This window comes from Phycodurus eques, chromosome 1 (assembly GCF_024500275.1).
Source record: "Phycodurus eques isolate BA_2022a chromosome 1, UOR_Pequ_1.1, whole genome shotgun sequence".
Classification (NCBI taxonomy): Eukaryota; Metazoa; Chordata; class Actinopteri; order Syngnathiformes; family Syngnathidae; genus Phycodurus; species Phycodurus eques.
In genome coordinates this window covers 35,529,636-35,542,683 of record NC_084525.1, presented here as the reverse complement: position 1 = coordinate 35,542,683, position 13,048 = coordinate 35,529,636, and the positions used below count along the sequence as shown (strand labels likewise).

The window sequence follows — 13,048 nt, the reverse complement described above, 5'->3', positions numbered from 1 at the left end:
TATGCAAAAGGTGACTCGTGGCTCATGCCAAGGATTGTGGCAGTTGGTGCTGCCAAAGGAAGTTTCAAATAGAACTCTGTTTTTATCCTTGAAAATATCAAACGCTTGAGTCATAGGGTGAGTGATGCTTTAAGCTAAAAAAATGTCAGGATGTGGCGATGTAAAGTTGACTCAGAGACGTAAGAAGGTAAAATGAAGTAGTTTGAGAGCTCCAGGTTATTGTCTGCATACGGTACCTTCGCATAAATACAGCACTGTGTTCACTAAACAAGCTGCACGTGCTACTTCCTGTGTTTGTGTGACTCAGATACTACTCATAAATGGCCCCAACCCCCGCCCACTAACCTCCATCCACCCCCTCTCACAAGGAGAAAAGACGCCCACACATACATTTGTGTCTCCACCCACTTGCTTTTCAACTACTCCCACACTGCCCTACCACAGTGGATGTGCACTCTCCTTCCCTCCTTCGTGTTTTCTTCGTCTTCTCTTTTGTATGAGGAGGAGGATGTGAGTAGGTGTGTGTGCACGTGTGTTAGTCATGTTCGGCCCCATCCAGGGCCAGGGGCGCCCCAATCAGGGAAGGCGAAGCCCGGGCAGGAATAGATGGTTCCGTCCACATCTGTGAGCCGGTTCGGCTGCAGCGGCCATTGCGGTTTACATGCTGCGCCTTAAAATGGATTGCTAGAGAGAGCGTGCCAGAGAGCAAGATGGATGAGCATTTAGGAAGAGGGAAAAGGGCAAGAGGACCTCAGTGGGGGGGATGGGTGAGCATGCAAAAGTGGGCTAAGACCCCCCCTAACCATCCCTCCCACAGAGATGCTTAATAGGATTCTGTCTGCCTTGAGCTGCTGCACAGTTCAAGAGCCAGGAGACGATGAGCGACGCATTTGCCTCTTGTGAGATTTGATTTGGATTCCAAACCGTCTCACCAGTTGCTTCGATGGCTTCTCTGAACCACAGGTTACTATTAGGCCACCTGCATAACAAATTGGTGATGGCGGCAAATGTAATCTCAGAAATCAATCTGGTAACAAGGATTTGAGTGCACTCACTCACTGCAATTTACAACCGCTAGAGCCAGGAATGTAGGTTTACATCGAAGTTCCATTTAAAAAAAAAAACATCACAAGGAAAATGCATTTTCACCTTAACCTTCATCAGCAAAATTATATCAATAAAATCTTACAAAATGGTGAAAGGATGTGTGGAAATATCGACTGCCTTTCCATATGGGAAACAAGTTTGAATTTACTACTCATGCAAAAGACCCTTCACTTGTTTTGCATTGTTGCTCAGTCCCCTTGTCGGTCTCCAGGTGGTGCCAATGTCTGAGAAGCACAATCTTTTTCAGAGAAATCCACATAAGAGGAACTATTTCCTCCTCTCCATCCACATTCTGAGGGGCTGGTGTGGCAGAGATGTGTGATTGCGTGGGGGATGGGCCTGAAGTAGTTGGGGAAGATGGAGAGGAAGGAAGTGAATAGAGTAAGAAACAGGGAATGAAGGGGGTGGCATGCAAGGCTCGCACATGCTGAGCAGAACATTGGCCTCATTCAGAAAAACACCGTCCCAATTCAAGCCCTATCCCATCCACCCCTCGCAGCCAGCCTCATCACACATGTACAATACAGTCAATATTTCATATCAGGGTAGATTAAATAGGCCTTGTCCACAGCATAATGCTTTCAAAGCCAAAAGTTCTTTATCTTTTTCCAGTTCTAATCACTTTTTAACTTGCATGTCGGGGAGCTGCAGATGGGTGTGTCATTTACAGTACATTAGAAACCGTGGTGGGATACCAACAGTCGTGGGTTTGCTTCGGACACAGTCTGGCCTGCATCCACCACACCCGTACGACACACGTCGTTAGATGTTAAAAAAAAAAAAAAAAAAACGCCAGCACCCGATGGAATGTGAGAATCCAAAACTCTTTTACCACTCATGCAACTCTTATTGTCACTGTGCAGTGTGCCCGTACATAGCCAGTCAAAAGTAGTCAGCATCTAACCATTGGTATGATGTAAAGTAAATGTATTTACAAATAGTGCAGTCTGTACTAGTGCTTGGGTAGCTTACCACGTGTGCAATACTATTGGAAAGTTAACAACAACTGGAAGTCATGAGAGAGATACACAAGACAAGGGAGGGCTCCTTTTACAATAAGAATGGAATAACATTTGAATTTGAACAGTACATATATTATTATTATTATTATTATTATTATTATTATTCAACTTTAGCATATACCAAAAAATCCCACCGATTCAAACCCTGAATGACACCAAATGATTTCCACATTTACCAAATTCCCACATTACACAAATTCCACATTTTCTCACTTTAAAGTGCACACATTTTCACACATTCAGACATATTCTACATTATTCCCTTCTCCTTCAACATTTCTTGACTGATTCAAACTCTTCCAATTTCAAAGTGTTCAGTTCATTCCACATCATTCCATATTTCCATATGATTTCATTCAGCATTCAAACGCAATATCTCGAGAAATTGCATAGTCCAGTTATTATCTTTAGTAGTAGTAGTATTTAAAGTGAATCGGAGGCAGCTTGTTCCCACCGGCCATTACTGTACTGAGCTAACAATAACATCAACACTCATACATTGCTGCTTTGCACATTCGAACACTCATGAGTACTACTGTACATATAACGTGTGCCTAACTGCCATTTACACTGCATAGGTTAGTATAGTCTAGTATAGTTTTTATATAATTCATTTTTCTATTGTATTTTTTAGTCTTCAAATACAATCTTGAAGTTGCAGCCCAATTGTGTTGTACTGTATATGCACCATACAATGACAATAAATGTTCTCAATATTATATTATATATTTCTAATCGAATGATGCCATAAAGAGTGCAAGTACAGTAGTTCATTGATATGTGAAGAATTATCAATTAAATGTACTATCAATAATTGTCCCGTTTTGGTCAGGCTTGAGTCCGAATCGATCATGTAGTGTTTTCAGTGTATTTATTCTGCACCTACATTATGTGCACAAAGACTTGTAAAGTGACCAACAATCGATATGAAAGAAAACAATGAAGTTGTGATTGAAGTGTAGGCATTTGGCTATATATACAACCCCAATTCCAATGAAGTTGGGACGTTGTGTTAAACGTAAATAAAAACAGAATAGAATGATTTGCAAATCATGTTTCACCTATATTTGATTGAATACACTACAAAGACAAGATATTTAATGTTCAAACTGATCAACTTTAATTGTTTTTAGAAAATAATCATTCACTTAGAATTCCCATTCTTGCTTGATGTACAGCTTCAGCTGTTCAAAAGTCCAGGCTCTCCGTTGTCGTATTTTACACTTCATAATGCGCCACACATTTTCAATGGGAGACAGGTCTGGACTGCAGGCAGGACGTTGCTTGGATGGCACCATATGTTTCTCCAAAACCTGTATGTACCTTTCAGCATTAATGGTGCCTTCACAGATGTGTAAGTTACCCATGCCATTGGCACTAACACAGCCCCATACCGTCACAGATGCTGGCTTTTGAACTTTGCGTCCATAACAGTCCGGATGGTTCTTTTCCTCTTTGACCCGCAGGACTCGATGTCCACAATTTCCAAAAACTATTTCAAACGTGGACTCGTCGGACCACAGAACACTTTTCCACTTTGCATCAGTCCATCTTAGATGAGCTCGGCCCAGAGAAGCCGGCGGCGTTTCTGGGTGTTGTTGATAAAGGGCTTTTGCTTTTCATAGTAGAGTTTCAAGTTGCACTTGCGGATGTAGCGCCGAACTGTATTTACTGACATTGGTTTTCTGACGTGTTCCTGAGCCCATGTGGTGATATCCTTTACACATTGATGTCGCTTTTTGAAGCAGTCCCGCCTTAGGGATCGATGGTCACGGGCATTCAATGTTGGTTTTCGGCCTTGCCGCTTACCTGCAGTGACTTCTCCAGATTCTCTGAACCTTTTGATATTACGGACCATAGATGATGAAATCCCTAAATGTTTGTATGTGTTTGATGAGCATTCCTCAACTTTCTCAGTCTTTTTTGCCACCTGTCCCAGCTTTTTTGGAACGTGTTGCAGCCATAAAATTCTAAGTTCATGATTATTTGCTAAAAACAATAAAGTTGATCAATTTGAACATTAAATACATTAAATCTTTGTAGTGTATTGAATTAAATATAGGTTGAACATGATTTGCAAATCATTGTATTCTGTTTTTTATTTACGTTTAACACTTCTTTGGAATTGGGGTTGTAATATAAATATCATTTACCATTCAGTAATGACAGCCAAGGCGGCACAGTGGACGACTGGTTAGCACATCCGCCTCACAGTTCTGAGGACCGGGTTTCAATTCCCGGCCTTGCCTGTGTGGAATTTGCATGTTCTCCCTATGCCTGCGTTGGTTTTCTACGGGTACTCCCGTTTCCTTTGATTTGTCCGGGGTGTGAATGTGAGTGTGAATGGTTGTTTGTTTATATGTGCCTTGCGATTGGCTGGCGACCAGTTCGGTGTGTATCCCGCCTCTCGCCCGAAGAGACCTGGGATAGGCTCCAGCACGCCCGCGACCCTAGTGAGGATAAGCCGTATGGAAAATGAATGAATTAATGAATAATTAAAGCCATAAACCTCCATTTTTTAGGGGCAGAAGTAGGGATGGAGTAATGATACCAGATATCGATATGCAGCCGATACAGTCTTATTTCGAGGTATCGGTTACTCGTGAAGGCTGTAAATACCACTAACCGATACTTAAGGTAAAAAAACAACAAAAAACATCTGACATGAGGTAAGTCCTCCTCGCCAGTAGTTGATGCTACATCAACTACTGGCGACACATCAGTGAATCATCATTTGTGTCAGAAAGGAAGAAGGGTATTTTGTTCACAATTATCTGTCATTGTGTTGATCGAACTGTTATGTATCAAAAGTACTAGTGGTATCGGTATGTCGTATCGGTATCGGTGAGTACTCAAGTGTCAATACTCCTACTGGTATTGGTCTGAAAAAAGTGGTGTCAAACATCCCCATTGGCAGGAGTATTTGGACAAATGAAGGACAATATGTTGATTGGCCATGTGTGCTTCTTCCCCTTGTATCTTCAATACAAATCAAGCAAGATAAAAGTCTCGAGATGATACCCAGTTTGAAGTTGGCATTGATTTTGATGAAACTACCTAAATGAAGTCCAAGAAGGTCTAAATGCAAGTGAATAAAATAACCATTAATCTGAGAAAGAACTACATTATAAATCTGTGAGACAGAAAACAATAACCTGAGGTTGGCCCAACCAGCAGTTGGCTACATTCTTAAAAATAAATAAAATACACAAGTGTTCTCAACAATATCAGTAGGCCTGGAAGACTACAAAATACAACCAAAGGGGATGATTGAAGAAGAATTTCCTCTGTGGAAAAAACAAAAACAAAAAAAACTTTCACAATATCAACAGAAGTCAAGAATATTCTGGAGAAGGTATTATAGTGAAACTCTTCAACCAAAACACAAGTTCCTGAATGTAAATACAGAGGGTTCAAACATTACAGAAACCACCGAAGCAAGCCTAAACATTTTTGGAACTCTTCTTTGGACCAAGCAACCCAAGAGTAACTTGTATCAGATTGACGGGAAGATGAAATCACGGAGGAGGAAACGAACAGCTCACGATCCAAAGCATATTACCAATTGGTGTGTCAAACATGGTGAAAGTCGTGATACTATAATACTTTTGAGCCCCTGGAAATTGAGGTACTCTCCACGAAATGGCCTTAATTTATAAATTGTGTACTGTGTATGCATTGTATATCTGAAGAAATGTATTAGGCCTGCTGCCATCATAACAAAACAGCATCATTAAGTGCTTCATTGTGGACAAATGTCATGTATAATAAGCAAGCATATGAAGCTTTTTGTTTGAACACTCCCCTCCCTCCATTGTATACAGGCGCATTTGTTCAACAGTGGTTGTAGTGTGCGCGTTGCAAGTTGTGCACACACATTTGATTGTGTTGCAGAGTCAGAGGGGGAGAGCCATTGGACCCATCCAGTGCCGTTGGTGGCCCATTTAGCCTATCTCCGCCCCCAGCCCTCTTGCCCCCATGAGGGAGGCTCTTATATTGCCCCAAAACTCCTCCCGACTGGCGCCTTTTTTCTTTATCTGCAGAAGAGGAGACGCGCATGCTATTTATAGGACCACGTTGGGACAAACCGCTTTACCTGCTGGTAAGAAAAAACGCGTCGTACGCGGGGGAGCCTCTTCCTCGGTGCAGACTTGCTTTTCGTGCCTCACGAGCTTGGATTGAAAGGGGGCGGGCTTTGTGCGAGTGTGTCGACTCTCCGCGACGCTTTGTAGGTCGGCGCAGGGCTCTTTAACCGGGCATAAGCACCGGGCTTAACGGGGATATTTCGCTGTGTAATTTAGACCGGAGGTGGCACTTGAGCGGCAGAGGTGAGTGGACATTTTGAGGAGAGCGACGGTTGAAAGACTAGTTGGTAGTGCCCAGGCTCCGGTGAGAGGAGGCGACATGCTTTCAATGGGAAGCCGTCTATTGTTGCTGTCGCGCAACTGGGTGGCCCGCTCGCACTGTCGGGATCGCTTGGATTTTATTTCGTTATTTATTCATTTCTTAACACTTGTGTGCACATATAAGAAGGGTACGCTACCAAGCTTCCCCCCAGTTATTGTGTGGGTGGGGGGGTGCATACATGTATGGGCCTGGGGATGCGGTCGGTACGTGAATGCGACCCTGAGGCCTGCGGCTCATGGCTGCACCGTGCAAACCGGCGTGGGCTTCGCACATACGAGCTAAATAGAGCCGCAGGGAAGCGTTGATTTAGGAGCTGGATGCATCGTGGCTTTGCGCCCCCTCCCTGCCCCCAGCCCCCCATTTAAGTGAGCTCAGCGGGTTGCCTCGCAAGCGACTCTGACCAGGTGTGGTTTTATTTCCTAGGTGTGAGAAGTAAACATGAGCGACAAGGGGACAGTGGCATCTAAGGAGAAGGAGACTGCAGAGAAGAGGGGTCGTGGAAGACCTCGCAAGCTTCCTCAGGTAAAAGAAAAAGGATTGAGGTGCATCAAGTTTGCATGACTCATCAGTTCTGGGAATGTAGTCCTCATTGCCAACGTAGGCAGGCGCACACACTATTCCCAATTGCGTCCCCCCCAGCTTTGCTTTGCATCGCATGACTGTGACTATCCTTTATAAAGCACATTTCAGTGTCTTTATTTTCTTTCTGCCAGTTCACAGGTAAAAGGCCCCATTTGCATGCATGCTTCAGCCGTGATTGATGGGAAGTGCACACACCCCCATCAACAAACTTCCTGTGTTTGTCAGGAACTTGTAACCCAATGCCCCTAAACTGGTTTTAACCCTCTCAGACACACCTCTGCTCCCTATACAGTGGCTGACATGGCAAGGTTGAGACTGGCTCGTATGGATGTCACTCTGCATGGTGTATTGAATTGCTTTGGTGGCTATGAGCTGCACTAGTAAACAAGCTAGAAATCCAATCAGATATGAGTGTACGCAACCGGGCTCACAAGTGCAGGTTGTCATAAGAACCCTGTAATGGTCTTGGAGGAGATGGTGCTTTGTTTTTTTGTAATTGTGTTGGCTGCACAATTCCTTTTATTGTCACGTATTGCAGTCTAGGAATGTTTAGGTGTGTCTGTATTTCATTGAAATCATTTACAGTACATTTACAAGCGCAGAGTGAATTGTATGTCACTCATTCGTCACTCATTTACTGTACTTTTCCCATTTTAACATCAGTCCCATAAGTTTCAGGAGCCCAGCGGCTCGCCGACTCCAAAGAGGCCCAGAGGACGGCCCAAGGGCAGCAAAAACAAGTCCAAGGGCAAAGTAAGTCCATGATGTCTGCATGCATCACGTCACATAGCAGCAAAGTATTGACTTTAGTGTCTGCTAAGTCTGGATGACCATGTCATAGTCAGAACATAAGGCCTGCAAAACTGAATTCTGGTTTTAGACTATTTCATGGCATCGAACCCCTCTCAAGGATATCCCGCAGTTCCTTGTGAAATATCTCTTTGCTGTGGCTACTGGTTCCCACCTGTCAAAAATAGCCACGCAAGGCTTTCCTATTGTAAATACCGTTTTCTTGAAAGGAAGTACAGAGTGATGCTTGCAGTGTACTTCCTGTCCTGCAGCATCCTGCAGCGTGTCATGCACAGCCTTGGGCGACGTAGCTGTAATAGTGTTTCCACATTGACACCAAACACCCCACCACCCCCACCCCGCACACAGTCCTAGTTCTTCTCAGCCTGTTGTCTCCATAGCAACAGCTGATTTTCTCCCTCGCCCTGAACCCTCTAACACCCTCATGCGCATTTCCCTGGCTGCTACTGTACAGTACATGCGAGGGAAGGCAAATACTCATGCACACATTTGTGATATAGGGTTAGCAAGGAAGGCCAAGTGGCCGAGGGTTTATGTCTATGCTCACTTCCACCAGCTGTCTCTGAGCCTTGGTCCAGGTGGCCAGCGAACTGGAGTGCCCTCTGTGCAGTTCCATTTGGCCTGCAGATAATAGCCAATGAACCCAGTGCCCCTTGTCCATAGCTCTTTGCAGAGATTCTGCTGCCACCCGCAGGCGGTCAGAAGCAAAACAAATATTGTTAAGCATTGACTCCATTTACAGATTTCCCTTTAAGACAAATAAGATTGTTGCTGGTGTATGATGCTGTTTGAAACCCTTTTCACAACATTTAATTTTGACATTGTAAGACAGACCATAGGACAGATGCATTTAGCATGATTGCAGAAATACTACACTTTTGCACAGCATTGTAAATAACCACACTTTAACTTTCCCCCCCCAAGACAAAGGCAGAACCTGCTCCTGGTATAAAACGTAGAGGAAGACCCAAGAAGGAGGTAAGAATTTTCTGTCCTAACTGAATTAGAGTTGGTATGGTGATTTCAGGGCACAATATTTTCCACACATGCATTCCAAAATCCTTCAAGATGAGTCACGTTTTATTCATAAAATCTTTTAAATTTTTGACTCTGCTGGTAATCGCTGCTGCTTGTCCTGCAATCAGATGGGTGACCTAATCTCTAGAAATTAAATGTGGGGTTTCTGTCACAAGATGGTGAAAGAGGTTAAAGGTCGGGCACATACTCTGTGTACTCACCGACCGAAGCACAGAACCAAACATCCAAATTTGCCAATTGTTGCTCAAATTTAAAAACGACACTCTTCTTTATGCTTCCTGATACAAGACCCCAAATTTGTTGACACTTTTGATCATAGTTTTCAACCAGTTTACTTAACTTTTCTACTTGGAACCCAGCAAAAAATAGTAGCTGGAGCTTTTCCTCCAAACAAACACTTATTCATAGTCCATTTTAGATAAACCACCACTCTAGCATTTCTGTGAGCAGTAGCTGTGTAAAAGTTGACAGTGTGCCACACCAGCACCAGCATGCTGTTCCAACTAGGAAGTTTGTGGTTTCGTAGTAAAAGTGTGTTACGCACACGAGTAGTTCTGTGTGTTCTCGGACTGATTTCTGGATCACATTAGTCACGAGGAGCAATGACTCGTAGTTACACCGCAACTTATTTTTATGAATGAACACAGCCAGTTGGGAATGAGTGAAGGAAGTCGGATGCCTCATTGTGACTCATCAGTCCGCTATTGAGTCACTGACCCCTCCCATGGTGTTCTTCCTGCCACAGTGGTTTGTCAATATTTACGATAACATTGATCATGTCAAAGAACGCTTCGTTGAGACCTGAGTCAGCATTTCTGTTCAGCGCTGACTGAATCTGTCTCCGTCTCATTGTAGGAAAAGGAAGAGAAGGCATCACAGGAGTCATCTGAGCAGGAAGAAGAGGAGGAAGAGGACCAGTAATACATAACGGCATGCTACCTCACTCAACATACTGACTTACTGTTAACCGTAACTGGACTGTATCTCCAAAACCAGTGCCACTTTCAATGACCACTGTTCCCGACAGGGTCCTTGGCCCAAACAAAGGCCAACACAGTCCATTTTTCATGCAACAGCACTGGATAAAACGCTGGACCTTGCTCAAGCATAGATCTAAGTATCACATGACAGCCGACAGCCCTTTTCTCTACGTCATGAAATCTTTTATACTGGAGAAGGTGGGCTTTTAGGGGCCTAGTGTTTTCTTCTTTTTTTCACCAAAAGATGGTTTGTAGTTTTTTTTTTCTTTTCCTTCCTCTCTCGCTCTTTACTCAGTGTTACTTATTGATTATACATGAGCTGGTAGGGGCTGTAGATTTTCTGTTTTGTACTGGACAAAGGTGACTTTTACCAATACTCGTCGTGTTTGTGTGACGTGGTTTAACCTAACCTTCGCATCGTATGCTAGTTGGAGTTGAGCTTCAGTGTTTAGGATGAGAATAGGTCACTGGTGGTATATTAAAAAAAAATCCCGCCTCTTCCCAGTGTCACCTCTCACAAGTAGAACATCTTAGACATTTTAGGTTTTAGCTTCTCAAACAGCCTCCTCTGTCATTGGTGTGTAGCAGGGGAGACAACTAATGTTTGCCGTTGCTTGTTTTTCTTTTTATTATTTGTTTATTTTCCAGTTTCATACCATTTAAAATCATGTGTGCTGCTTCTTTTCAAGTGTTGTCATTTTAAAGTACTATAGGGTTCCAGGTTGACAGCATCAGTGTCGTTTCTTCAGGGAGCTTTTACAGACGGTGTTTTTGCCTGCGCACTCGCCCAGTCAATTGAAGGACAAACTGTATAACCACGAGCTTAATAATAAAATCGAGAGTTGTTGGTACTTTTCTGACAGGGCTGCACATTTTTTTTTTCCTGCCACCTGCACCCACTTCTTCACCTAGCATGGTTCCCATGTCCTTCCTTAGTTGTGGTATGCTGTTTTAAAGATGTGTTTTGCTTTCCGCAAAAAAAAAAAAAAAAAAAAAAAAAAGAACGTTTTAAGTGTCCACTTGGCAGTTCTTCCACACACCTCAGCTGCTACAACCTCCGTTATAAACCTGGAAAACTGCAAATCGAAAACACAATACCTGGAGTTTCATACCTCATTCAGCAGGTTATATCATTGCATTTAACTGTTTTTTTTTTGTGTGACTGTGTACTCTGCCACTAGTCAGACAGGTTTCTGTACTAAACGTTTCTTTATATATATATATATACATATATATATATATACACCTGGTTGAAACAGGCCTCAACTGCAGCTTGAAGATTGGCTGGTGTGTTTGTGTGTGTGTGTCTGTGTGAAGCAAGTCAGCTTGACAATTGTGTTTGCTGACTGATAGTTTAGCAGATTATTTTTCTTCAGGTGCACTGAAACATTTTAAGGTTGGACACTTTTCCTGCTTGTTTGGCCAACAATTGTTTTGAAGTGGTCATTTTGTCCATCAACTTCCCAAAAATCTGATTCACATCATCACATACTGACATCTACATCTGTTCATTTATATCCTGTAAACTGTTGAGGATGGGATCATTCTTTTTAATGGACACCGTATGTAAATGTACAATGTATATATTTTCTATGGTGCCCTACGATTTGTATGAAATAAAATGGTCAATAAATATAATTTTCTGTCATTTTTCTGTTGTTGCTGAAGGCAGCACTCGAGAATGCTTTGCTTTGAATTTATTGCTGTTCTAGTTGACTACATTTGGCTTTTCGGTGAAATAATAATAGGTGAGCTTAGTTTGACCTGTTCTTAACTTTTGAACGCACAAGTCCAACAGTTCCATGCTTATCATTTTGCACAACTTGGTGTTCTCCAACAAGGAGCTCAAAGGCAAAATTCATCACAGGTGTATGATCCATTATTTGACCAATGCATATATCACTAGCATCTGGCCAACACCTATGTCCAAATTTGGTAAATTTTATGTTTTTTCCACAAATCAATACTATTGCTCAGTCCCCACGTGGGTATGTTATTTTGTTGAAATTGGCTCTCTCTTTGATGATGCAATGTCAGTGGCTCAACAAACATGCTGTTTTGTTTTTTGTTAGTTTCTTGAAAAGTGATGGTTTTGGAGATGCCAGGTACATGCCTGCGGTAGCGATATCCTGATTTAATTAGAAATGGTATTTACAGTCCTCCTCTTCATCATGTTAACATCTTTACATCATGAGACCAAGACACCTACCAATAAAATGATCCAAACAGCATTTTCCCTGAGGGAAGTGGGCTTTGGGTGTAACTGAGTGTCATCAGAAGTATGCAGAATACAGAGGGACTGTAAGGGTCACAGAAAGGCATAGAAGTGTCCTTGGAAAATAAAAACTAAAGTACAAAAAGTACTGAAGAATCAAACAGTTGGACATCCATTCAAAAGTTTTGAGGTCAAATTAAGTTTACCTGTAATGGTTATAGTGCATTTCAGAATCACCTGAAAGACAAATATTCATATATTTTTGAGAGTAGAAGATGCATTATCCTACCAGACAGATGGGAAACATTTAGAGATTAGTCTGTTCATACAAGTACCTCACCAATTTTGAATACTTCCCACAAGCTGGCTAGGGCAATTTGGGTAGAGGTAAAAAAACAGTACCTTTCTAGGTTTTGGAGGATTACGTTTCTCAGTGCAATATATATATTTATAAATAACAATACAAAATGTTTTTCGTCAAAGTATATTTTATGTCAGTACTCCCAGTGTAATAACTAGTAATGACTGATCGTGTTGCAGGGACAATGCAGTCATCAGACATAATATTTAAAAAAAGCCTACATTGACAGAAATGTTTTCTTCAGCAAACTTAAAATCAACAACCCAGAGCAGAAAAAATATCTAAGAGGTGAGGCTTCATAACAGTGCAGATAAATTTACATGAACAGTTACCCATTCAAGTTTAAGTGGAATTCAGTGGCTCAGGAACAAGTACAACTCTAGTATGACTGTACAGCAGTTTAAATATTTTGAGGAGAACAAGCCTCAATGAATCCGACAGGAACATCACATTTCAACCAAATAAACTGGATAACACACACATTTCCTCTCGATCACATTGCATAACTTGCGCAAATTAATTCAAC

The 13,048-nt window shown here is 42.2% G+C and overlaps 2 protein-coding genes across 7 annotated transcripts in view; one reads left to right on the top strand and one right to left on the bottom strand.

The window, feature by feature from the left end:
* The first annotated feature begins 6,118 nt into the window (after positions 1 to 6,118).
* Positions 6,119 to 10,950, top strand: hmga1a (high mobility group AT-hook 1a). 3 transcript variants are annotated; one of them, XM_061690090.1, is made up of 5 exons: positions 6,119 to 6,231; positions 6,960 to 7,058; positions 7,791 to 7,871; positions 8,853 to 8,906; positions 9,822 to 10,950. In XM_061690090.1, the coding sequence occupies exons 2-5, from the start codon at positions 6,975 to 6,977 to the stop codon at positions 9,885 to 9,887; spliced, it is 285 nt and encodes a 94-aa protein (XP_061546074.1). In that variant the 5' UTR covers positions 6,119 to 6,231; positions 6,960 to 6,974; the 3' UTR covers positions 9,888 to 10,950. The 3 variants fall into 3 exon arrangements, with proteins under 3 accessions (XP_061546074.1, XP_061546055.1, XP_061546066.1); XM_061690071.1 differs by having other exon boundaries at positions 6,121 to 6,231; positions 7,782 to 7,871; XM_061690082.1 differs by lacking the exon at positions 6,119 to 6,231 and adding an exon at positions 6,275 to 6,457 and having other exon boundaries at positions 7,782 to 7,871.
* A 1,550-nt stretch (positions 10,951 to 12,500) lies between these two features.
* The window catches only part of smim29 (small integral membrane protein 29), a 29,940-nt gene continuing 29,392 nt past the window's right edge, over positions 12,501 to 13,048 (bottom strand). For all 4 annotated transcript variants that reach the window (XM_061690029.1, XM_061690038.1, XM_061690047.1 and 1 more), the window contains one exon: positions 12,501 to 13,048. This exon is cut by the window's right edge and continues 866 nt beyond it. The gene's annotated coding sequence lies outside the window, so the exon portion shown is untranslated.

What these genes read in the sequence shown, in the direction of transcription:
- hmga1a (XM_061690071.1), top strand. Translation starts at nt 6,975, where the DNA reads ATGAGCGACAAGGGGACAGTGGCATCTAAGGAGAAGGAGACTGCAGAG. An exon ending in GACCTCGCAAGCTTCCTCAG is followed by an intron (nt 7,059 to 7,781) that starts GTAAAAGAAAAA and finishes TTTTAACATCAG; the next exon opens with TCCCATAAGTTTCAGGAGCC. An exon ending in GAGGAAGACCCAAGAAGGAG is followed by an intron (nt 8,907 to 9,821) that starts GTAAGAATTTTC and finishes GTCTCATTGTAG; the next exon opens with GAAAAGGAAGAGAAGGCATC.